Source organism: Callorhinus ursinus, unplaced genomic scaffold (genome assembly GCF_003265705.2).
Source record: "Callorhinus ursinus isolate GAN/ISIS: 27379988/994484 unplaced genomic scaffold, GSC_fseal_2.0 scaffold49, whole genome shotgun sequence".
NCBI classification, from domain to species: Eukaryota; Metazoa; Chordata; class Mammalia; order Carnivora; family Otariidae; genus Callorhinus; species Callorhinus ursinus.
Genome location: NW_027397111.1, coordinates 1,897,322 through 1,924,642, shown reverse-complemented (window position 1 = coordinate 1,924,642; position 27,321 = coordinate 1,897,322). Strand labels below are relative to the sequence as shown.

Here is a 27,321-nt window from a genome sequence, read left to right as displayed (position 1 = left end):
CCCCATGAAGTATTGTCATACCCAGGTTTCAGATGAAGAAAGTAAGGCCTTGTTTAAAGCCCCGCATTCAACAACCAGCAGAGCCAGACTTTGAAGCTAGGTCCCCTTGACTTGAATTCTATCACTCTTTCCTCTATAGATATTCAATATACAAATACACTATGCTCACTGTGTCTCATAAAAATTCCTGATTTCTACAGATCCTGTCGGCACCCAGTTGGCACTAAGCACCTGATATTGATCCATTTTCTATGATGCTCATGGTGATTTTTTTTACTGCCTGAAGAAGATGATAGAGGAATCTATATCTATGCATAGAAACATCTCATGAAGTACTGGTTTCCCTCTCATAGACTCAAATTCTAAAAACAGTATACTTCTGCTTCCTAACTTTTGGGCAAATTAACGCAAATTAAATTTCATGCTAGCCTGCCCAAGGCAGTGAATGCCTCATTAAATTTTTTACTGAACTTGGATAATTGTAATAAAAATATTTTTGCCTTAATCACATAATGAGTGTAGAGTAAAAACTTTTATTGCGATATTAACCCATTTTACAGATTTCCCAATTTGGTGAGCTAATCTATAACATAAACTCTACATACCATACATAAACTATCCAATGGTACACTTTCTTTTCATAAAGGACGCTCTTTTTTTTTTTCAGAAAGAATAGATGGTCAGTTTTGTAGTATTTTTTAATCAAAATATCTGTATGTATTGATCCATTAAATAAATTTTAATTGAGCTCCTATTATGTGCTGGGGATAACGCTTAGATGCTTATGCTTAGATGCTTTCACATTATCTTCTTTAATCCTCACAATAAGCTTAATAGGTGAAAATTATTTCCTCTCTTTACCGATGAAGTTACCAACTAAGTTTCGGAGAGTTTAAGTTGTTTGTCCAAGGCCATATGAGCACCACAGCCAGGAGCTAAACCCTTTCTTAATGTCCCAAATTCTCTACTGGATATCAAGATCAGGGTGAGAAAGGCAAGCTCACATGATCAGAAAAATACTTGGCAATATGAATCAGAATCAAACTCTTCTGAACTGGGCTCCACATATTTGACAATACTTAGACATTAAGTTGGTAACGGAACATTAAAAACAAACAAATAAAACATCTGTACAACTTACTTTCTGGAGTGAGGCACATGATATTCAAAAGCCTACTACTGGTGGTAGAGGGATACCAGACTATGTCACCTGCTGACCCCCTATCTACTTCCTGCCTGGTCATTGCCCCTCATTCCTTAAAGACATTAGCTCCTGGCTTTCTGTCACTCCCTCTCCAACATTTCTTCTGCCGTAATTCTTGATGACTCACTATCCACAGAGGTGATGATTTCAACACCTTGCTACCTCAATTTCTTGACCTCCTCTCTGTGGTAGTGATCTGGCCCCCTCCCTGTGTCAGCAGACCTTGTCCTTTCCAGCTATAACCCCACCCTAATGTCCATTTTAAACATCCTACTCTCTGACCACCACATCTTATCTTTCTAGTTTTCTTCCTCTAAAACCCCAGTTCAACAATTCTCCCACCCTATGGGCATCTACAATTCCTTGATCATTCAACCAATTTTCACTGTCCCGGTTCCTCCCCCCTCTGTCCTGACTTTACCTCTTTGCCCAGGATAAATTCTGTGGTTAGTCGCTGTCTCGCAGGTACTCTCCCCTCCCTTACACGGCAAAACCTGAACTCTCTGCCTACTTGTGAGCATTCCCATGCAGCTGAACTTGGCTGCAGGAGACACACTACCGTGCATGCATACTAGTCTCTGAATTTTTTTTTTTTTTTTTTTTTTTTTTTTTTACTGAGGGTTCTATTCTTTGAATTTTTGAGCATGAATTTCAAATTGGCCTCTGGTGCTATTCACCCATCATGTTGTATGTTTTCCTAGGCCACTCTTTCTTCTACTCTCCTAGAGAATTATTTCACACCTTCTCAACTGTCCTCGGATATCCAACTTCTCCCATATCCTCACTCTCAGTTGATGACCTGGCTTTCCATTTCATGGAGAAATTAGAAGTAATCAGAAGAAATTTTTCACAAGCTCCCGCCATCACATTTATCCACCTACCTCTGTCTGTTCTAATTCTCTGTCTGCCCTCCTGCATTTCGAATGAATTTGTTATCCAATGTAAGGCCACTCCTTTTGCTTCTGCACCGAATCTATCTGTTCTCACTTACTAAGGATCTCTCTCCAGTGACCGTCTCTCCCATCTGCATGATCAATTTTCCCTCTTTCCTGGATCATTCTCATTAGAACATAAACATGCCATAATCTCTCCCACTTTAAAAACAAAAAACAAAAAACAATAAAACTCTCTCTTGACTCACATCCCCCTCCAGCTACTGCTCTATTTCTCTCTCTCCTTTAAACTCTTTGAAAAACTGTGTATATTCACTCTCTTCATTTCTTCCACTAAATTCTTAAATCTACTTCAATCACTCCCAACACTCCACTGAAATGCAGCTTGTAAAGGTCACACTACCGATGATCTCCATGTTGTTAAACTCAAAAGTCAGTTCTTGGTCCTCAGCTTACTTGACCTATGCCATGAGCAGCATTTGATACAGTTGGCCACTTTTCCCCTTGCCGAACTGCTTTCTTCACTGGTCTTCTGGTCTTCCTATCTCATTACTGCTCCTTCTAGGTCCCTGGATGCACCTTCCCTCCTTATCAACCTGACATCTAAATTCTGAAATACCCAACGATTAGTCCTTGCACCTCATCTCTTCTCTATCTCAATTCCTTCCCTTGGTGAGCTTATCCATTTTCCATAGCTTCAAATATTATCTAGGTTCTGACAACTCTCAAATTTGTATGTCCGGTAAGCACCACATCCCTAAATTCCAGAGTCATATATGGATATAACTTCTTATTTGATTTGGATGTCAAAATACCATCTCGGATCTTACAGATCCAAAACTGAACTCCTGATCACCTCCATATACTTCTCCTTTCAGGGCCCTTCTGATCTTGGTTAATGATTACTTCATCTTTTTGGCTGCTTGGGCCAATCCGCGGTAACTGCATGTTCTCTCAAACCCTATATCCAGCCCATCAGCAAATCCTAGCAGTCCGCTATCAGGAATACATCCAGAATCCGTCCACTTCTTGCTACCTCCACCCCTACAAATCTGGTCCAGGCCACCATCAACCCTAATCTGGTTTATTGTAAGAGTCTTCCTCCTTATTTCAGTCATGTCCCCTTCAGACAATACTCAACCCAGTAGATAGGGTGATCTTTTAAAAACCTAAATCTGATCACAGTACTCTTCTGCTCATGACCCTTCCTTGCCTTTCCATCTCACTCAGGGTCAGATTCAAAGTCTTCACAATGGCCAAAGGTCCTTTCACAGTTTGACTCCCTACTACCTCTCTGACATCTCTGACTCTTCCCACCTACCCACTCTGCTCCTACTACTTGGGCCTTGTTAATTCTTGAACATGCCAATCGCAACCTTCCCTTCAGACCTCTGCAGTGGCTGCCCTCCCTGCCCGGTTCTTCCCCCAGAGACCCGCATGGCTTGCTCCCTCACTCTGCAGACCTTTGCTTCAAGTGGGAGCAGCTCAGTGAGGTTCTATAGCCACTCTTTTTAAAAATTGCGCTCCATCCTCTGACACTCCCTACACTTTCCCTACTTTACTTTGTTCTAAGGCACTTATTACTATTTAATATTTATTTATTCATGTATTGATTGGTTGTCTGACTTCCCCCGCTGGAATGTAAGCTTCATGAGGACAGGAATTTTCACTGATACAGCTCTAGAACTTAGACAATGCCTGGAACACAGGAGGCACATTCCATATTGCATACATGCAATGAATGAATGAATGAATGAATGAACGAACGAACGAACGAACTAGTGAATGAGGGGGAAAACAAATGAAAAAGCTGGGTAACCTATTTGAGAGAAGAAAAGATGTAATGAGACTAGACATATGCAAGGGAAGATAGTAGAGAAGGAATGTGAATATAACCATCTTTAAATGCTTGAATGGTTGTCTTTATAAATAAGGAAGAGATCTGCTCTAGAAAAGGGACTAAAGAAGAGGATTAGAACTAAGCAACCAAATAGAAGAAAGGTAGATGGTTGCTCAGTGAAGAGAAAAGAACTTTCTAGCATTAGGACATGTTCCACAAAGAAACCAGCTCCCTTGGGAAGTGGTGAGCTCTCTAGCCCTAGAATAGTTCAAGCAGAACTCAGAGAGGGCTCCTACAGTGGCTGGCTACTTGAAGTATATGACTTCTGAGGCCACTTCTAAGTTACCACTGAGTCTATGGATGCAAAATCATAAGCTAACTATCATGCTGGCCTTGCTTTCTCGTTGTTACCAGCATAATAAAAGACTAAAAAATCAAGTGAGCATGGCTAATTATAGTTGCTGAATCTTGGCTTTCAAGGGTTTCCAAAATATTGCCCCACCCTACCTCTCTTACTTTTCTTTACTGCCAGGAATAATCTCTAGGCTAGCCTTGTTTTTTTAACTATTGAACATTTCTGCATTTCCCTCCATGTGTTCCTGCTCTTCTTCCTGCTAACACCAGCCTGACCCTAACCAAACCTCAAGCCCCCTTCCTCGAGGATGACCTATGGTTAGCCCTAATGCATAGTAATCTCTCCTCCCCTGAGCTTTACTTGCTCTTGTCTATAAAATCAAAATTAGTACTTCACTATACATTATGCGGAGCACTACATAATGTATTCTCTCTCTCTCTCTCTCTATGTATGTATAACAAACTATTATTTGCTAATATGTTTATGTATGCGTCTGGTTTCTCTGACTATAACACTCTCTGAAAGCTCATTGTGTAGAGGATTAATGCCTCATGTCCTATATTAATTTAGTACAGTGCTGGGCACATCACTGGTTTCAAATAAGCCCTTACCAACTGACGGACCAATCAATTAACAAAATGGAAAAACCAGCCAGCAGGCTCAAGCTTTGTCTATCGGAAATTACTTTCCTAAAAAGCATTTTTCCTTCCTTTACAGATCAATTGCAAAGTCAAAATTCAAACACTGCAGATTTCACAAACAGGAATGAATAGCTGGAAAGTATTGGGCTTTACAAATAATGAATGCGCACATAAAACAAAAGTTGTAGATGTTTGTAAAAGTACACACAAGCAGCTGATAATGAGCAGAGATGGCTAAGAATCCCTCCTCCCAGCCCAAGTAAAGGGTAAAGCTGATCCTGATAGAGCTCACCAGTGTTGCATGGTTTCCAAATCACAAGAATATTCCTGGAGTATAGCCTAACTTCGTCAATTGCAAAAAACAAAACAAAACAAAACAAAACAAAAACAAAAGAACCCCTAGGTATTAATTTGGCAAATCCCCCTTGTCTGCTGATCTTTCAGACTTTTACGGCATCTATAAATGAAGACAACGAAGTCTGTTTCATTAGGAGATAAGCCTACACATTGTACATCTTTGTAGTTAGTTGATACTGCAGTAGGAAATGGAAATAATAATCTTTTTATATTGCCTGTTAGAGACCCTAATCCAGCTTTCTCTACAGGAGGACAATACTGAAAATAGTATGGCTAGCCTATTCTAATCAGTTATATTTGTAAGTATGTCATAGGTGTGATTCAACCTCTTTCGGATTAAGATCAAAGTGGCAAATGTTCAAATCACTTCTAGCATAAGGCACTAGAATATAATTCTTTATAATGTGAGATACATGCTTGGCATGTAGCATTATTTTTCTAGAATAATAATATTTGCTCTGATTCAGGGCTTCCTATGTGCCAGACGTTGTTCTAAGCACTTTAGATAGAGGAAGCTATTCAATCTTCAGAAGGACCCAATGTTGTAGGTATTGTGGTCATCTCTCCATTCTATTTATGAGGAAATTGAGGTACAGAGAGTTTAAATAAGTTTCCCAAATGCAAGTGGAGACTTCAGAGGAATAAAGATTGCTGTGTATTAGTTGTTAGAGCCAGGAATAAGCAGATCTGGTATTTGAGACAGAACAGTCTGGCTCCAGAATCAGGTCCATAACCACTGCACTACATAGCCTTGAAAGAGTTTGTAGGCTGTAAGTGAAGGATGTGTGTAAGGGTGGAAATGTCACATGCTTGACATTCACACAAGCCTGGTTTAAATCTCAGCTCTGCAGTTTACTACCTGTGGGGCCTTGGACAAATTACTTAACATCTCTGAACGCTGTGTTTTTCAACCCTATAGTGAGGATGATACTGCTCATCTTGTAAATTTGTTGTATTTGCAATAATCTGTATAAAGCACTCATCACGGTATATAGTATATAGTAAGTATTCAATAATTTACCATTATTATTATTTAAAAAGTAGCCCAAGATTTGATATTTTATAGTACCTGGTAATTCTCTATGAGTTCACAGGTAAATTACTGAATAAACTTCAAATAAGTAGAAGTACATTGGGTCAGAATTCTTTGGGAAAAGACAATGTTGTCGCTACATGTACCCTAATGAATATCATTTCGACATTAATAGTACTCATCGAAATTATTTAACGTTCTAATACTTAACCTGTTGATCAAAAGGGTTAAATCTAAGGTTAGAGCTAAACTTACTCTGATTCATATTACTGGTAAATTTATTTCATAATAGCTGAGTGGAAAAAATAAATCTAACTCACGGAACTTTTAGTTGTATCATCAGTAAAATGCATGACAATGCTGAGCAATATATGTAATTTTATTGGCTCGAAAGTTATGCATGTCTTTTCAAAATCAGCTATAAAAATTGATCTCACCCCCATTCCCTCAAGAAGTCAATTGTTTCTTTTCCCTCTTGTAATAACCTCACATCTAATGAAGATGAATTTCCAAAGATGAACCCCAGGGAGTTGATAATCTATCAAATATAACTACTTAAAAGAGAATACTAATCCTTAAGTAGAAATAATACCTGGCTTTAGGTTGCAAATATTACCAAAGCTGGGCAGAGGGAAATACTCAGCATTGAAAATTAAAGAACAAGACATTCTGGCCATTGCCTGCACATCAGTAACCCCACTCCACAGTCCAAAATGACCCTTCCATAAAGGACCCCCTACACTACCAGGAACAGGATCCTTAGTCTCTAAATTTCAAAGCTCCTTTAATGCCATCATGTACCACAACCAAAGGTCCTGGGAGCTCTTTTCCAAGTAGCACAGCCATACACATAACTGTGCCAGAATGGGGCGATGAGGCATATTTTGAGTAAGGACAACTCCTCAGTCGTTAGGCATGATGGAGGCAGAGACCCAGAATTAAACCTTGATTCTTTCTCACCTTTTGGCAGCCACAGGACCTTGATTTATCTTGTTTAGAGGATTTCATGTCATTATTTATTTAGAGGATTATGTGATTTGTATATCTAAAATGTCTAGTGTACAGGATATAGTGGACAATAAATGATAGATGCTGTTGAGTTGTTTTAATTTTTTAAAATTTGACCTGCATTGTCATGTGTTGAGGTATTTTGATCCAGAGCTACTTCAGTGCACCCTCTGGTAAGGGAAAATAAATCAGATAGAATTACTGCATCTCATATTTTCAAATAAGCATCAGGGAACTAAAATGGTACCTCTGACAACCTTCCAGATTATGGCAAAAGACACCCATTATGTATCATTAGATACACAGAGACATGACATGAAAAAAGAGTGGGAATCACAAAGGATCTCAAACTTAAACTTTGATTCTCTGCTCAAAGGAGATTATATACAGTCTCAGAGGCAGAATTAAAAGAAGACATTTATCACACAGTTAAAATAAATGTGTATTTTGTTTAATGTGACTATGCTTCTTAAAGCACCCTGTGAATTGGTATTTTTCATAAATCGTCTAAATAGCCAGTAAATAGCCTACTTATACTGCATTGTACTTCTGGTGTTAAAAGCATTATTTTTAAAAATGCAAACATTTATAATACAGAAAAATTTGATAAACCTATTTTGGCATGGCTTCATCTGTTAATAGACTGTGATTCTCAAATAATGAAGTAGCTTAAGCCTCCCTTTACCTTGAAAAAGTTCTGCCACAGTGTAAAGAAACTCACTATCTGCTATGATCTAAAATATAGTTTTATTGTGATAGTAAATCCATATTTAATAGTAATGATAATGACAAAAACTCACCTTTATTGCTAATGTACTAAACACTATAAAGCTAAGTACTAAGCACTGCCTCACTGAATCCTCCCCACAATTGTATGAGATAGGTGCTATTATTTATTTCATTTCATACATGAGGAAACAGAGGCTCAGAGAAGTTCAATAACTTGCCCAGGTGGGTGGCCCAGTGCTTGAACCTCAGCAGTCAAACTCTGGAGCCCATGCTCCTCTCCAGAATTCTCTAGGGTAGGGCACAGATTCATGACCCAGACTGCTTTCACCGGCCCTTTTTTTTTTCGTATTCTATTTACTATTCCAAATTAATTTTATGCTTCTAAACATATGCTTCTGAAACCAAGTTTCTATTCCGCGATGTTATTTTTTAGTGCCCTTAAAAATAAACAGCTCTTTACTTTCGCTCTAAGGCACATCTTTTCCTCACCTGCAGGGGAAGCTGTCCCATTTCCCTGCCATATAATATCCATGCTCCCCCTGGTTAACAGTGAATCCAGCTGCCTTTTTCCTTACTCCTCTCTCTCAAGGCCTCTCCCAAGTATCTTCCCAATCAGATTGCAGCTGCCTCAGGCCAGTGCCTCCAGAAAGGTCCTCTGATTTGTCACCCCCTGTGCTCCTCAGCCTGGGCATGCTGGAACCTACAGGCATCTGCACCCCCACTTATCCCAACTGCTGTGGTTACAAGGAGCCTCTTTTCAATGCAGACAGCCAGTCAGCCAAGTCGAAATTTATACCAGAAATCTATTACCTAATTTTTAAACAAAATGACATGAAATCAGACTTGAAGATATCAAAAACATGTCTAGTTTCTGATTTAAGCAAGAAAATCCACATTGTTATTGCTTCCACCACAGAATAATTTACTGCAACAGGAGTTCTGGATCTTATGCCAAAAATGAGGTCTTCTAACCAATGTCAAGGCCAATTATCTTGTGGGAGATCCCACAACAAAAGCAGACTATTGTGATTAGAATCAGAAGCACCACCCAGAGAAGCTGGAAAGCTTCTGGGGATTTCTGAAGTTAGTTTTTATTCTTTCTCCCTGTATGTCTGCTTAAATAAACTACCAGCAACTTTGTGTGTGGGCATGGAACATCTTAGATTAGTTCGGGAGACAAGGAGAGGGGCGACCAGGTTTGTTTTGAGCTGTTGAGCAGGAGCCAGGCTGCAAGACTGTGTGTGTGTGTGTGTGTGTGTGTGTGTGTGTGTGTGTGTGTGTGTAACACTGCAAAGATCACCACAGCCAAGGTTTCCAACACACTGCCGGTAGCCATCCTGCGGTTTCCTAATGGGAAGGGAAAGCCCAGGTGGCTACATTCTGGAACACTCACCCCACAGTAAAGAACTGCCTCATCTCCTGCCTCCGAGACCTCATGAGTTGCTTATACTCCCCGATCCGGAGCTTTTTGCCATCAACAATGCAGGTGCGCTTCGGTCGAGGTTTGTATTTATAGTTCGGGTACTTCTCTAAGTGGATCTTGCTTAGCCGGGCCTGCTCTTCATAGTAAGGTTGCTTCTCTTGGTTGGACATGGATTTCCAGCGAGACCCTAAACATAAAAACAGCCCTCAGTACCCAAGTGGTCAAGGCAACATGTTGCTGGTAAATACTGTATTTACCGTCCCGCTGCATCACTCACCTGTGCTCTGGGTAGCTCCTACCACCACATACCACTGAGCCTCCCAAGTAGTCTTTTATAGTTGTAAAGAGCAAAGAATAATTTTGCATGTGATACATTTATTACATTATTTCTGTCAATAACTTCAAGCTGGTGCTACAAAAGGTATATTGTTTTAACAATTGCTTATAGATCACCCCTGACGCCAAGGTCCTTCCCCCATCTGTCTGTCTATGTCTCTCAAAGGGTGAAAAACCTAAACTTCCAAAGCATACTCTCAAGGCAGATGGGATTCTCAGAAAAAGCTCTCCTGGTTCCAAAGAGTCAAACATCTCCCACCCTTGTCCAAGCATCTTTAGGGAAGCTACTCTGTGATAAGATGTCAGCAGATGTTGATATCCTTCCATATATAAAAACCCACTGTGCACACCGTCTCCCCTGGCCCAGGGTAATTAAAAAGCCTAAACCCTACCTAAGAAGTTCTAGCTTTCAAACCGGAAGGTACAGTTGGAATTCTATATACCATTTTCAAGTACTATAAATGTTCATTCAAAGCTGTACCAATGACAGCACAAAAATTTTTAATGTGGTTTATAGAGGAAGAAGGAAAAGTATTCACTTCTCTAATATTGTTTATAAAGAATTATCTAAACACTTGACGAAGAAGGGATGTGTTTTTTTACATGTATCAAATTGCATTTTTGTGTCTTGCTGGTGAATAAAGCGGTAACAGCTGTGCTGACTGGATGTTAGCTATTCTTCAGTGGAGATTTTTCATACGTAAACAAATGGAAAGTTGTACAAATATTCTCTGTAGCCAGCAATATCCTGGTCTGCTTTAATAGCACATCCATCCCTGTTCTTTCCTGATTGTTGTGCAAAAGTTGTGTAGACAGTCTATGCAGATCAGCTTCTCTGGGTTCTGCTGACTCCCAGTAGCTTAAAGCCCCAGTTAACAGGGGATTCTTGGTGCTCTTGAAGTGCTTGTGCTTTAAAGTGTATATTTTCACGAATACACTTACAATGTTAATAACTTTTTCTCACAGAATGCACACCAGTAATATAGATTCCCCACAGCTGCCAAAATGGAAACAGAGAGGTTCTGTGCCCATCTAAGAGCCTACTCATGCTGCTATTAAAATGGCAAAAAAAAAAAGAAAAGAAAGAAAGAAAGAAAAGAAAGAAAGAAAGAAAGAAAGAAAGAAAGAAAGAAAGAAAGAAAGAAAGAAAGAAAGAAAGAAAAAAGAAAGAGAAAAAAAAGAAAATTCCAAAGTTAGGTATCAAACTTCAAGGACAGAGAAACACTGATTTTCTTTTAAATGTCTATTAACTAGAAAAAAAATTAATATATCCATGAGGAACATTTTGGTTTGAAAGGTACTTAAGTTGAAAAGGAATAACACTATCCCTGCACATATCTCAGAAATCCTAAAAATAACACCCCACTTAATTGTAATGACATTTGTATCCATCTTGAAATTCAAAAATCAAAAGGGAAAAACTTATTTTTTTAACATTTCACCACTATTTGATCTTATGTATGTTTTAAATTTTCTTTGAGGTTACTGCCTCCCCATGTCTCTGAATCAAGTTAAATTATTTATACAGTGACAAAACATGTGTATTTGTGTATGTCCAGATCACCGATATTTACTAAGGTTAAATATTTATTGCTTTTGAACAAAACATTTAAAAAACGAAAACCACAGTTTAAGTCTCTAATGTTTTTCAGCATCTTAAACGGCTCCTTTTGAGATTTTGTCACATCATGACAGCTTAAATAGAACAGTGCCTTCTGTGTTTTTTCTTTTTAAAGAGGAAACATGTTGACTGTAATGCTGCATATTGAATAAAATATGTTCAACATGTTGAACACAATAATTCCAAACTGTATCATCTGCACTAGGCAAGCTTTACACTCACAGAATAAGGCTTGAGTTTAATCCTGAGAAGCAGGAGAATCACCCTGGCAATTGACCACAAAATGGGCCTCTGCCCTGTGGTCTGTGTGTTCAAGTCTCTGCTCTGAAATCCGAACTAGTCATATCTTATTAAAGTAAATGCAGTTTCATTTTACAAGTTTTAAAGTTATCATTTGAGGCACTGTTCAACACTTCATGAATTTCACACTATTTGGGGGCTCACCCCAGGTCCTGATGAGTCTTTCAGAGGGACACAGGAACCCAAGAACCCTGAAGCAGAAAACTGTAGGATCTGTGCACGTTTCTGAGGTTTCGCAGCAACTTACGGATTGAAGAAGGCTGAGTAAGAGGAGATAAAGCTTGTCTCCATGGTTCCTGTTTAGCAGTGACCTCTCCAAGTGGCCACAGTCACGGTATATAACAGACTGTACAGTAAGTTTTTAGTCAGTCCTTCCCTGGCGCCAGTGGATGTGTAACCCCTAAACCTAAATGGACACAGAGATGATGACGAAGACTCCTGAGGCACCTTGCTGAGCCACATCTAATGTCTGCAAACCACAGTCTCCCTGAGGTGTCAGGTGACGCCCCTGTTTTCCACTCTCGGGGCACTCGGGGGGTAGAAGGTCAGCATCAGAGACTGCACTCACCTAAGATTTTGCTAATGTTGGAGTTATGCATGTCGGGGAAGGCCTGAAGGATTTTCCTCCTCTCATCCTTCGCCCAAACCATGAAAGCATTCATTGGTCGCTTGATGTGTGGCTCGCTGCTGGCCCGGCTGCGGGCATCCCTGTAGACTCGCGCTTCAGCCACAGTGGCGCCTCCTGTTGGCCAACAATAATACTGCTGTAGTTTAGCTGCAGAGCCATTCATTGCTTTACTTCCTGTAATGTCAGGGCAGGAAGAACAAGACGGGTGCAAAGCATTATTATCTGAGTAAGGTAACACAGCTTGCCGCCTGGTTCAGGGGTTTTCCCTAGGCCCTTCCCGTCTTTTTAAGTGACCTCTTGGAAGAAGACTGTTTCAAATGACAATTCTATAGGCCCTTCTGATGGAGGCCTCAAAGACACACCAGGCAGAATTAATTTTGTATGTTTTTATACACCTAGTACATTTTTACTACAATAAAAATGCAGGTGGTGATTTAGCAATGACTGGCTTTATTTTACAGTAACCTTTCCGGTTGTGATTCCTCCCTTCAAAAGCAGGCTCCCACCTATCATTTTAGCCTCATTTGCCAAAAATTGCAGCACTTCAAACTATCTCTTTACCTCAAATATCATTCTCTCACGCAATATTACGCCTTGTCCAGTGCCCCTCTCACTGCCTGGAATCCCCTTTTCCTCCTCCTTCATGAAATCCCACCAAGTCCCACTCATCCTTCAAGGCCTATTCGAATGTGGTATGTTTCACGAATTAATTAATTCAATACAAAATATTAATTGAGCAATTACTATGAGTGAGGCATTATGCCAGGGGTTGGGGATGCAAAAGCAAACAAAACGGACCTTGCTTTTAGGGAGCACACAGATCAGAGGGGGTACAGACCCCAGGCAATTATCACAGAGTGTACGATCAGTGTTGTGATACTGAAGTAAAGCAGAGCGCCAAGAGGACATTCCGACAAGACAGTCAGCTAATGCCTCTTAGGAGAGGCAATGTCTAAGCTCCGTCGTGGAGGATGAATAAAGATCATCACATGAATAGGGGAGGGCTGTAAAGACAGATGGGAAGGGTAATTCAGGCCATAGGAACAGCATTTGCAATGATGTTCCCCAGGCTGCTTTCATTCCTCTTTCTTTTATGCTACATGCTCCAAAGTAATTACTTGTTTATGTGACCATCTCTCTCTAATCTTTCCACTCCATCCCCAGGAATATGAAACCCCTGAAGTTGGTGTTTATGTTGTACTCACTCTTGTATCCCCAGGATTTCCCACATAATAGATATTCAATAAATATTTATTAAGTAAAAGATTGGTTTTCAACTTCTATGCAAACTAGTAGACTAAAAGGCATTTATTTCAAGGGTCCTGATACGTTTTTCTGCTGCTTAAGAGTAGTTCTTAAACATTCCCCTATGAAACTCTGTCTAAATCTCTGATATTTTATCATTTCTGAAGAGGTGTCTCTAGCTAGTAACATACTAGATTGAAATCTCCTTGAGAATATGGCAAGAACTGGCTCTTGTTCACTGTGGTATCCCTAGGTTCTAGGTAAGCACTTGGCATATAGAGTTGTAATTAGTAAACTATGTTAAATTAATGAATGACTGGATAAATGAATGAATAAACGAATGAACATAGCTCTTGCTTCTTTTCATGAATCCTACCAGCATGACACACGGAAGTATGCTTTGCAACGTGGCATCTACTAAATATCCCCCTATAGACTGAAAAACTTCTATAGCTAAATGTAAAGTGTTTGGACTGATGGCCTCAGTCAGGGTTTCTGCTGCATAAACAGGAAAGCCTACTCCCAAAAGTTTAGAAGCAAAATATACATTAAAACCAACATTTCCACTTTCTGGAAAAAGTAAAGCCTTTCAGCTCAGTGTAGTGATTATACAGGAACAACATGACCCAATCAATCTCTGGCCCTTCTACTCTATTTCTAGATACCTTGATTAAGTAGAAAGTGTCAGAGCTAGTAATAAATTAGAGCATTAAAGTACACTATTATTTGACAAATATGATCATCATTTATAGCAAACAAAAGACAGGATAAAAGGGCCCAACTGGCTAATATTATCAATTCTTTTCTAAACATGAAAGAGGGCAGAGGGGCCACTATTTGAAGGCCATGCAAAAATACGATATTTTATAAACATCCCTTCTTTTAGGCCTACTAGACAGAATGATCGCTTACCTGAAAAGTCTCAGATCCCAAGACGTGTAACTAATCTGCTACCTTTTTGCCACCATACCCACAGTACATTAATTTCATTTAAAATGCACTGACCATACAGGAGAAATTGATTTCACTTTATATGGGTTTGACAGCCATGTTTATTGTGCAGTGAAATGTAGTGTAGCTTCCAGCTGACAATATCCATCAACACAGGGCAATATGCTGACTGCTGGGCCAGATGAAGGCATACATTACTCTGGACGTGAAACACTCATTCAGATATGCCAGTGTCTTCTCCTGAGGATCACCATGGTAATTTATGATGCCCTCAGTGCCATTACTTTACAACTGACATGGATTCAGCAATTTATATACTTGCATGCGTACCCATAAAAGGAGACAGGCTTGTGGAGAATGTCAGATACAAAAACATTTCAATCTTATTCTAAGTTAACTACTATGCCACAGGTGATTAACATTTGAGATCTGCTTTTACTGTCATAGCTTTCTCTCCACCTCTAGCAAAACCAAATAGTCAGCTTCCGTTTATTTATTCATTTAAAAGATGTATTTCATTGTGAATGGGAAGTTTTACTCTCCAATGGACTGATAGAAATCATGGTGGATTTTTAGGCCTTGGTATTACGTAGATCTTCTACTCCATACCAACTGATTCTCCCAGACATGTCTTACATAGGCCCCATCTCTCTCTCTCTCATTCCATACCTCAGTCTTAACATATCCTTCCTATTCTCTTCTGTCTTACTAAATTCTACTCTTTTCCAAGGGACAGACTCAGGTCCCACCCCACCAACTACCCTATATTGACCTTGCCCCTTTCTCCCATAGTACATACGGTCTACAGGACACTGACAGTGAATTAATTACACAGCAGATATCTAGGACTCACAACAAATGTTCCCATAAATTTAGAAATTCAAGCACAGTACAGTACAAAGTATAAACATGTGAATTAGGAAATGGAAAATAGGAATGCTCCAAGGCAGGCATGCAGCCCTTTTTCTTGCCTCCTCTCCTCTCTTCCAAGGAAAGTCAAGTGAAAAATGAATGGGGACGTCCTGACCTAAACTAGGACTGTTATATCAATGAAACCAAGATTTGAGAAGAAGAGACTTATCCAGGGAAACCAAGGTTTGAAACCACTTTTAAACCAGACCCGATATCTGATCAGAGTCAGAATTTTAAGAACATATTTAGGGCACAAAGTCAAAAGAATATTTAGAAGGTATTCCTTAGCTTCCCTAAACTTTGCTTCATGAAACAAAATGGTTAAGGAATTATTATTGCAGCAGTAGAAATACAGACCACTGGGTATGTGTGTATAAATTCAGAAGTTTTAAAATGAAGATTGTATATTATGTAAGCTTTTTTAAACACATAAGGAAAATTCTGTAGAATACTACAAAATTGTTTTCAAAAGGTGTGCTATTAGTCTGAATAGTTGAAGCCTAAAATCCACCTTCTGTTATAATTAAAATCTACATTTCAAGTGTGACTTCATACTGTTTCACTCATTTTTTTAAAATAATACCAAGTTTGAAAAAAAAGCACTTCATTCTGAAATAGCCAGTGTTCTGTGTCAGAATCCAGAATTGTCCTAGGGAATGCCTCACAAAAGAGGCCCTGCCTATGAGGCAGCCTCTTTTACTTTTAAGAGCAGAGGAATCATTTGTGAGTTCACTGTTCACGATATAGCTCCTCATGGAAAGCAGTTTGAAGAAGCCCAGACCGAAAGCTATGTACCTAAAAACTACTGCTTTTAGGCTGACCTAAGTGTCTTTAATTACAAGCAGTAGTAATCCTAAATGACAGTTCCTGGAAGGCCAGGAGGTCAACACCACCACACTAGGCACCATGGGAAAGCTGTCTTCCCTGCACTCCAGGAATTCCTGCTCTCTTCAGCTTCCCCAGGGGGCTTGGTTTGATTAATTCATCTTTTGTCTCCCCATATCATAGTTTGGGTAAAGACAAACTTTCAGTTAGACAAAGAAAGATAGTCCATGGGGAGAGAAGAGAAATTGCCAAGGCAAAGACTTCCTTAGAAATCTGTGATTTAAATGATTTAAAGAGAAGACAGAAAGTTGAGTTTTTCCAGGTGGGTTGGAAAGAAGGCCAGTGTAACCATCATAGACTATGGCAATGGTCCTGAACTAATCCTAGAGAGGCCCCCTTCCTGGGTAAGTTCCAAGGGTTATGTGAGTGAATGAGTAAGTGTTTGGTATGTGTATATATAAAGTTCTCCCTAAGGAAGAACTTTGGCTAATTCTATAATGTGCCTAGTAATCATTTATTTATGCACTAATTCAGCAAACACTTGTGACAAATTTCAGATAGACCCAACATTGTGATTGGGTCTACAAAGAATGACAACAGATGTGCCTTTTTTTTTTAAAGGGATTTGGCAGTGAGGGAAACAGACACATAAATAGAAGATTACAAAACAGTATAAGTGCCAACAAAGGTAATTTAAAAAGACTATGAAAGCAGAGAAGAGAAGCTATTGATTTTGTTGGAATGAACAGAGATGATGATCAGGGAGGCCTCAGAGATGCCTTGGTGCTTGAGCAGCATCTTAAAGGAAGAAGAAAAATTTACCAGCAGGTATGAATTTGAAAGTATTCTAGGCTGGAGAATTAGTGTGAATAAAGTCACAAAAGATCAGTAGGGTTTTAGGGTATAAAAAGAAGCTGGCTATGCTTGGGCTTATAGAAAAAAATAGAGGAGTACTAAGAGACAAAATTAGAAATGTAAATAGGGGACAGACTGCAAAGTACCTTGAATGCCAAGCCAAGAAGTCTTTAAGGTTTTTAAGCAGGGTAGTGACATGAACAAATATATTCAAGGAGACATCAAAATGGAAACTAAATGAGAAATTCTCTCTGAATAGTCTCAATGATTACTAATGAGCTAATAATAAATCTACTACTTATAATCTGCAATGTACAATATATAGTAAAGACCTACAAGTTGTGCAAACAACCACTAAAATACGACCTAGAGATAACAACAACAAAACAAAACAGAACAAATAAAACCTCAACAGAAAGAGAAACTGAGATGACTTACATAGTGTAATTAGCAAACAACAGCTTTAAGGTAACCATTATAAACATGTTTGAGAACTTAAAAGAAAAGATTGTCATAATGAATACATAGACAGGGTTGGGGGGAAACTCACCAGAGAAAGTTAACTTGAAAGAGAAATGGAAATTCTAGAACTGAAAAGTGTATTTGAGATGAAAATTCACTGATTGGATTCCATGGAAGTTTGGAGTGCAGATAAAGGGTCAGTGAACTTGCAAATACAGCAAAAGAAATTAACTGGTCTCAAAAACAAAGAGAATAAAAAAACTAAAAACATAAACAGAGACTCAGCAATACGTAGAACACTATTAAGTGTCCTAAAATATGTGTAATTGAAGTTCCAAAAAGAAGAGAGAGAATCATGACTGAAAAATATTTGAAGAAACACTGGTTGAAAATTACTGGAACTTGGTGAGAATCATCAACTTACAGATTCAAAACATTCAGATAAATGCAGAAAGAATAAACTCAAAGAAAACCTAGACACTAGCCAAACTGCTGAAAAACAAAGACAAAGGGAAAGTTCCAGAGAAACAGGATATATTACAATATACAGTATATTACATACAAGGTAATAATAATATAAATGATCGCTGATTATAAGAAACAATGAAGGCCAGAAGACTATGGAACATCTTTAGAATGCTGAAATTAAATAAGTCAGTTCAGAGATTTACCTAGTAAGCATATGCTCCAAAAACGAATATAAAATACATTTTCAGATAAATGGAAGCTGAAAAAATGTATTACCTGCACACCCATACCAAAAGAGATACTCAAGGAAATTATTCAAGATGAAGAGAAAGAACATCTGACAGAAACTTAGATATACAGGAAGAAAGGAAGAGCACTAAGAATGATAAATACGTGACTTAAAAAAAAAAACAACTTTGTTTTCTTCTCTGTATTTCATCAATAAACAGCTGATCTTTAATGTTTTTCAAAGACAAGGGGCTACTTAATATAAAATATAACACTAGTGTGGGATTTATAACATATGAACTAGGTAAAACATGTGAGAACAATGGCACATTAGCACAAAGGATAAGGGTAGTAAATGGAATTAAATTGCTAAAGGTTGCTTTATTTGTGAAAGTGGTATAATTTTAACTATAAGAAGACTCAAGGATTTATAGTAAATCACTAGAAACAACATCTAAACAAAATATAAAGAGGTATAGCTAAAATGCCAATAGAATAATTCAAATGGAAGACTAAAAAAGGACTCTAAAGGAGACAGTAAAAAGATCAGTGGTTGCCATGTGTCAGAGAAGGAGGGATGATGAGACACACGACACAAAGGATTTTTAGGGCAGTGAAAATACTCTGCATGATACCATAATGATGGATATATGTTACTTTACATTTGTACAAAACCATAGAATGCACAATACCCAGAGTAAACACTAAGATAAACTATGGATTTTGGGTCATCATAAGTCAAGATGGGTCTACCCATTGAATGTACCACTCTCCTGGGGTGTATTGATAATGGGAAAGGCTATGCATGTCTGGGGGAAGGGAAATCCCTATACCTTCCCCTCAGTTTTACTGTGAACCTTACACTGCTCTAAAGAAATAAAACCTTAATATTAATAGGATTCAATTAACTCAAAGGAAAGAAAAGAAAGACAGGAGGCCAAAAACTGAGGGAACAAACAGAAAACAAATAGCAAATTATAAGACTTAAGCCCATCAAATTCAATAATCACATTAAATATGAATAAATTAATTAATCCAACTAAAATCAGAGATTTTCAGAATGGATAAAGAGTTGAAATCAATGAAATATAAACCAAACACAATAAAGACAATTTATAAAGCCAAGGGTGAGTAATTTAAAAGCTCAATAAAATTGATAAACCCCTAGTAAGACTGATCAACAAAGAGAGAAAACAAAAATACCAATATTTGGATTGAAAGAGGGGCTTTTACTATCGGTACTACTCACATTAAGAGGATAATAAAAGATTATTGTGAATAACTTAATTCCAATAGACTTGACAACTTAGATAAAATGAACAAGACACAAACTATTAAAATTCACTCAAGAATAAATAGAAAACCTAAATACTCTTATAGCCAATAAAGAAACTATATTTATAGCCAACAACCTTCTCATGAAGAAACCTCCAGTCCCAATGGTTTCACTGGTAATCCTTTCAAACGTTTAAGGAAAAAGTAAAATAATTTTATATAAACTAAGAAGGTAGAGGTAGAAGGAACATTCCCCAAATTTATTTTATGAGGTGGCATTATACTCTGATGAAGATTTGAACATAAATGCAAAAATTCTTAATAAAATATTAACAAATTAAAGCCAGCAATATGTAAAATATGTAATATGTAAAATAGATAATAAATCATGACTAAGTAGGATTTATCTCAGGAATATAAGTAACTAATTTAACATCTGAAATCAGGCAATGTAATTCACTATATAACAAAACAAAGGGAAAAAACATGATCATCACAATAGATTCAGTAAATGGTTTTAACAAAATTCTATACCCACTCATGTTAAAAACTCTCAGGAAATTAGTAATAGATGAGAATGTCCTCAGTCTGGTAAAGGGCATTTAAGAAAAACCTGTAGGACATCATACTTATTCGTATGCTTTCCTACTAAATGCTTTCCCCTAAGAATGAAGAAGGCAGGGATGTCTACTCTCACCATTGCTTATCAACACTCTTCTGCAGGTAGAGAAATAAAAAGCATACAGATTGGAAAAGAATAAGTCATGTTATTTGTATTCATAGATAATTGTTTACAAAGAAAATCCTAAGGAATCTGCAAAATAATTACTAAAACTAGTGAGTTTAGCAATATTGCAATACACAATATAAAAATACAGAAATCAGCTGTATTCCTATATACTAGCAGCAAATAACTAGAAAATATTTTTTTAAGTTTACATTCCTAATAGCATCAGAAAATAAAATACTTGGGAATAAATTGAACCCAAAAAGTGTGCAAGACCTCTGCACTAAAAACAATACATTTGTCAATTAAATTAAAGAAGACCTAAATAAATAGAGGAATACACCATGTTCATAGATCAGAAGAGTCCATATTGTTAAGATGTTAATTCTTTCCAAATCTATCTATATATTCAACCCAATCCCAATAAAAAAATCACCAAAAGATAATTTTTTAAGAAATTAACATGTTGATTTTAAAATTTATATAAAAAATAAAGCAGTGAGAACAGCCAAAACAAACTGGAAAAAGGCGGAGGATTCAAAGTACTTGATTTCGAGACTAAGAGTAAAAATGTGACATTTTTTAAAACTAGAGTGAAAAAGACAGCATGGTATTGGTATAAACATAGACAAATAGACCACTAGAACAGAATTTGAGAGTCCAGAATTAAACCCTCACATATATGGTCAATTTTCAATGAAGACTTAGGCTGTTAAAGTGAGAAATGATAGTCTTTTCAACAAACGGTGCTAAAACAAGGGGATAAATATGTGGAAAAAAAAAATAAACCTTGACCTCTTATCACATACTACCCCCAACAATTAATTTGAGATGAATCATAAAAGAAACAAAGGAAAAACTCAATGAATACATAAGAGAACATTTTAGTGACCTTGGAGTAAGCAAAGATTCTTAGAGATAGCCTATGAAGAACTAACGATACAAGAAAAATGATAAGTTGAACTTTATCAAATTAAGACTCTGCTCATCAAAAGTTGTTAAAAAAATGAAATGTCAAAGCACAGACTGGGAAGAAATATTCATAATACACATATCTGACAAGAGCTTGTATCAAGAATATATGAAGAACTTCTATAGAAAAACAAACAACCTAATTTAAAAATGGGTAAAAGACATGAACACTTTACAAAACAGAGGATGAACATGGCGTATTCCTCTATTTATTTAGGTCTTTTTTAATTTAACTAACAAATGTACTGTTTTTAGTGCAGAGGTCTTATGCAATTTTTTGGTTCAATTTATTCCCAAGTATTTCATTTTCTGATGCTATTAGGAATGTAATATATATATATATATAGTCATGGCCAATGAGCACATGAAAAGCTATTACATATCATTAGTCATCAAGAAAATAGAAATTAAAACCACAATAGATACCACTTCCCACCCACTAGAATGGCTTACAACACTACACATTGGCAAGAATATGGAGCAACTGGAACTCTAATATGTTGATGGTGAAAGTGTAAAATGGTGTAACCATCTTGGGAAACAGTTTGGCAGTTTCTTATGAAGTAAAATATATACTACCAATGACTCAGCACTTCCACTCTTAGGTACTTACCCAAAACAAGTAAAAACTTTGTCCAGAAATAGATTTATGTAAGAATATCATAGCCATTGTATTCATCATAACCAAAAACTGAAAATAACTGGAGAATGGACAAATTGTGGTACAGCCATACAAGGGGATACTATTCAAAGTAAAATTGTTTTAACTCTTAGTTAAAAAAAAAAAAGAACCAAAATAAAATAGAAACCCACACAAACAAAAGAGATCTTTTCCTGAAAGGTTTTTCTTCTCTGTGGACCTGAGTGTATGGCATATCCAGGCCACTGCGAACTCAAAAAGTTGGTCTCATTTACCAAAAAACTAAAAAAATACATAAATAACAATAATGAAAATTAAAAAATATATACTAAGAAGGGCAAAAAAAGCTTCTTAATAGAATCACAAATATATACCATTGGATTGCTTGGCAATCACAATATTTTAGGCTATTACAGTCTATCAATAGAATAGTTGATTTTTCCTTTGGGATTCTGGAAAGAGTTACATGATACAGTTAATAGTCCCTTATTTGGGTTAATAGAAATAATGATAATGAGTGCATCAGAAACAAAAATATAGAAGATGAAGGAATTTCAGAAGGGGGCTTGAAAAATTAGGAAAGATAGAAGGTATTAATTTCACCATGTTTATCCCACCAAATCTATCTTACTACTGTAGAAGCCTAATTCACTGTGCTGTAGGAATGGCTGACAGCTGTCTCTCTCTGATTATGGAAGTTCTGCAAACTTCTCATTCCACTTACTGCCAGAAAGTGAACTTACTTTCATTATAAGAAGGCTGCTTGGAATTCAAATTTGATTTCTTCTTACAAACACAAAACAAAATAAAACACAAAACAATTGGACTATCCTAGTGGTTTACTTAGCAGGAAAAGACATTCCATGGCTGAGCAAGAGTCTTAATCATTAGAGAAGTGACACGTTCATCTTTTGAGAAGGGATGCCAGGGGTGAAGACTGTGGTCTGCTCTATGTCTTTTATACAAGATTAGCTAGATAGGTTAGCAAAGAATTACCTTCTTTAATCCCACTAAAAACAAATACCTTACTTCAACTATTGAACTTTATAGCAAGAAATTCACTGAATAACCTAGATAGATAGATAGATAGATAGATAGATAGATAGATAGATAGATAGATATTGTATATAAAGAAAAACTTCCATTGAGTATTTTGGAAACAGACATTTCACTAGACCAGGTTGGAGGTCAGTTTCCAGGACAGGCATATCATGTGTGCTAAGTAATTTTACATACAATAATATTTACAAAGTGCTTTCAGTAAATACATTATCTGAATCCTCTTTACAATTCTTTGAAATCAGTAAGGGGGTAGATATATTTGCCCCACTTTATAGAGGAGAAAACCAAGGGTCAGAGAGTTTGCGTTAGTTTCCTCTGGAATAACCAGATGCTAGTATGCTGCTCATAAGGGGCAGAGCCGGATCTAGAACTTCGGTCTTCTGACTTGCAGTGTAGTTCATTTCCCCTACACCAAAGCTACCCCAGTCACTATTCTGTGATCTGAAATAACTGAATTTTAAAGCCCACCATTCCTGGGCTGGAACATTACTCTCCTCCCTGTAAGGATGCCATTTCTCTGCCACAGCTAAGCACATTAGAGGAGCCCATTACCAGTTATGAAGTTCATGCCACTGTTTAATTGGTTTCTGATATACTGCCCCACCATAGATGCAAGAGCATGCAAAGAAAGCATGAAGGACTGAAATTATAGCAGGAATTAAAACGATGCTAAATTAATGCATTCCTGAGTTGCAGGATTATGAGCAAGTGTTATCGTGGGTAAGGCTTCTATTTTTTTTCCTATTGGAAACTCCATTCTCTTTAAAAGATCAACAAGAAGAACCAAAAGGGAATTCCCTAAGGTCAGCTCTGAGGAAACATAAACCTCTAATTCAATAACTCTGCTACTGCTCTGAAAAAAGGCTTTATTATTGCAACATCCATATGGAGCCAATTGGACATTAATGACTAATCAATCCCTCCCCTTTCTATTCTACTTAAAGTGTCACAAACCATGTTTAGATTAGCCCATTTCCTGCTTAGGATTGCTCAAGATGTCTTTTGTTCTTTCAGGACCAGCCTGATGGAGGCAGCTTAAACAAACACACGACCAGAGTGGCGCAGGAGTTATAAAGTGCCATATGTGAATGAACAAAGGGGCTATACTAAAGCCTTTTGTGGTATTTGTTAATGTTTTTCATCTGAGCTTAAAAAGGCTTAATGACTTTGTGGTGAGCTGATGCATGTGGCTCGTGGCTTCGCAAAATGAAGGAAATTCTAACCAGTGATATACCAGGTCTGTAGTTTCAAGAGTCTCTTGCTTTCAGTTTTGGTGCCCATGTTTACTTTTTTTTTTTTTTTTAATTCTCAAGTTACATTTGCTTTATACAGATAGCTAAACAGAGACCTTATCTTGTTTCAACTATAGGATCCAAGGGCAACTGGGATAACTTCTGTGTTTCTTTATTTTAATGACCTGAAAGTACAGAGAACATCAAATATTCTACTTATTATCTATTTGCTATTTGTATGCACAGGAGAAAAGCTTACAAGCTGTTGAGCCCAGGCAAAAAGACATCATTTAAGTTTGAACCAGAGACCACTGTGGAGATGCAGTAAGACAATAATAGGTTCTGGCTTCCTAAGTTTTCAGGAGAACCAGGCTCGGATTCAAGTAGATTCCCTTGGAGAATACAGAGGTTGGTAAAAAGCTAGGAGGCTAAATTAATTCATGTTGCTCAGCAGCTTCTGGTTTCATCCAACTCAATACACTACCATAGATTCTACATGAAATTAAGGAGCACAAACCAAGGTGAAGCGAATCTCAGAACTAGTTAGCGAAGGTACTACTAAACCCATCCTCTTGTTTCCATCCTTGTCACTCATCGATTGCCTTGGCCTGCTGGACTATTATAAATACTAGCCATCTAACTGATATGCCTCCTCCCAGCTTTGTGTCCCCAGTCCCCACTTAATACCTTTCCTAATTTCATCCAGAGCAATCCATCACAAATGCAATCCTGACCAGACTACTCCTATATTTAAAAGTCGTCAATGGTTCCCTAATGCCCCAAAGATGAAGTCCTACTAAGTAAGGCTCTTCATGACCTGGTCCTCTACCTATGTCTCTAGTTCCACCTCTGCCTTCTCTACTTCAAAGCGTTTTACTTTCTAATACCGAACTACTTCTAGTTCTCCAGATAGCACGTTGTTTCATACTAAGAATTCAGGCTTTCCGTTTTCCTAGGATTTCCTGTCCACCTTGCAATCAATTATTCTTTGACTCATGTCAGGGCTGGTTTTCTCCATGCAGTCTTGCCTGGTTTCTCAGTTTGGGCTAAGTCTGGTAGGCTCCTGTGGCCTCCTGTGCATCCCTTTATATTAACATTTATCATATTTTATCCAAATTACTAGTTGTATGTGCTTGCCTTCTTCCCAAGACTGTGCCACCCAAAAGGGTAAGGGATGACTGTGTCTTATTCATAACTGCTTCCCCAAGGTATTCTACACAAGTGAGCCTAGGTAAGTACTCAGAGGTGGAGAGCAGCGGACATCTTCAACGGTGAAAATTCTAGAGTGAGGCTCAGATATCTACATGTTGTTTTAGAACCTGGGAATTTCTGAAATTAGATTTTGAATAAATCCCATTTTATTATATGCTATTAAATACCTTGCCTTACTTGAGCACCCTGTAAAATAATAAGGCTTTGATGGGAAAATATACCCATCGGTGTTTGGGACTCAGAGATCTTTGGCTCTAATCTGACTTCTCTTATTGACTTGCCACACCACACAATTCTGAAATCCCAGCTTCCCCACTTCCTGGGAAATCTTGAAAGGATGGTAGGGCAAGTCTGAGCTTTTTGGAAATATTAAATCTGGAAGCTCTTCTAGTGTTATAGGGTGTGTATAAATATATACAACTAGGCCATGTATTCAAACAGGTGTATGATGGAGCTTCCCTAGATAGCAGAGTCATGAAATAGATAAAACATGCGACTAGAATAAGAGAATGTTAACATGAGAGGGATATTAAAGATCATCGAATTCACATTCCTTATTCAACATGAGGAAACTGAGGTTTAAAGAGGTGAAACTGACCAAACCTCACAGTTAGTAAGTGGCAAAATCACAAGGAACTCAGCTGTAACTATCCCCTAAGTTTCATATTTGCCATCAGAATTAATTTCTAAAATGGTCAGTTGAATTGTTTCAATCGCATCTGGACTTAGCTTTTAAAACTCAATAAAACTCATTTAATTGATTTCTCTTCTCCATTTGTTTCAGGAAATTTGCCTTTTATTAGAATGAGAGATGCAGATCATGGGTACAGTAGAAACTAAATGTTTTTATTAGGTTATGGTATGAAAATAGTATCAGAAGGATTTTGGGCAATCAACTCATTTCCAAGATCCAACAAAACATCTTCACCCCAAGAATCTGGTGAAAGTATTTCAAAGGTACCTAATATTTGTACAGTTTGAAAGATTAAAAAAACTTTCAGAAGTTTCTATTTCTCATTTTTTCCTGCTTCTTAATGAAAACCAACAGGAAAAAGCTACTCCAACAAATGCAAGCAACTCAATCAGCTCATCTTGGAGAAAAATGGGAGTCAGCGTGGCTCAGATGCTATGTCGTTAGATCCGGGTTTTAACTGTACATTTGGCCTTTCCTAACTTGGGAAAATTATTTCCCTTCTCTAAACGGTAATCTCATCTCCTGACAAAAGAGAGCTAATCATTTCTACTTGGCAGGATCCTCGTGAAGATTAAATAGGAATGTAAATTTCTTAGCTCATCCACTAGAACCCAGGAACCACTCACTAAGCAGTAGCTGCTGTTAGAAACAGTAGCAGTAGTTAACAGTAAGACAAGTAGTAGAATGTCTATTCAAGTACCTAGGGCACAGCAGGTGCTTCACTTATAACTACTCCATTTCCAGTCTTGCCCCATACCTGGTGATGTTTCCTGTACCGCACAGGCCTGTTCTTCAGAGTAGTTATAAAATGAACCCACAAGTTAGCTGGAGAGTACAATTTACTACTGTATGGAGCTTCTTTTCTGCCCCAAAGCTAAAAATATTCAAAAGAGTCTCTCTGATAAAGAGCTAAAGTGTATCAAATATGCACAGGACCCAACCCCAAAAGACCATTTCATATCCCCCAGTTCCCACATGTGGAAACTGTAACCAGACGATGCTGCTCAGTCCTGGCCAGAAAAAAAGGGAAGCGATAATTATCTTGTGAATTTATGGATCAGCTTTTCATAAAAGACTCATTTGGAATAACAAAGGATTAGGATTATTGACTTTTGAGGCTGTAATAAATGGAGGGCAAGGTAGTTTCAGGGACAGTTGACAGTTGTTTTTCTTTCTTTCTTTCTTCCTTCCTT

At 37.6% G+C, this 27,321-nt stretch overlaps 1 protein-coding gene across 9 annotated transcripts in view; it reads right to left on the bottom strand.

The window, feature by feature from the left end:
* SOX6 (SRY-box transcription factor 6) overlaps positions 1-27,321 on the bottom strand; it is a 372,105-nt gene that overhangs the window by 8,280 nt on the left and 336,504 nt on the right. For 5 of the 9 annotated variants that reach the window (XM_073882851.1, XM_073882852.1, XM_073882854.1 and 2 more), the window contains 2 exons: positions 12,309-12,482; positions 9,454-9,670 (listed from right to left, as the gene is read on the bottom strand). In XM_073882851.1, coding sequence (XP_073738952.1) covers positions 9,454-9,670; positions 12,309-12,482 — 391 coding nt within the window. Of the gene's footprint in view, positions 1-9,453; positions 9,671-12,308; positions 12,543-27,321 lie in introns of all 9 variants that reach the window. The other 4 variants (XM_025848518.2, XM_025848520.2, XM_025848519.2 and 1 more) reach the window with 1 other exon arrangement.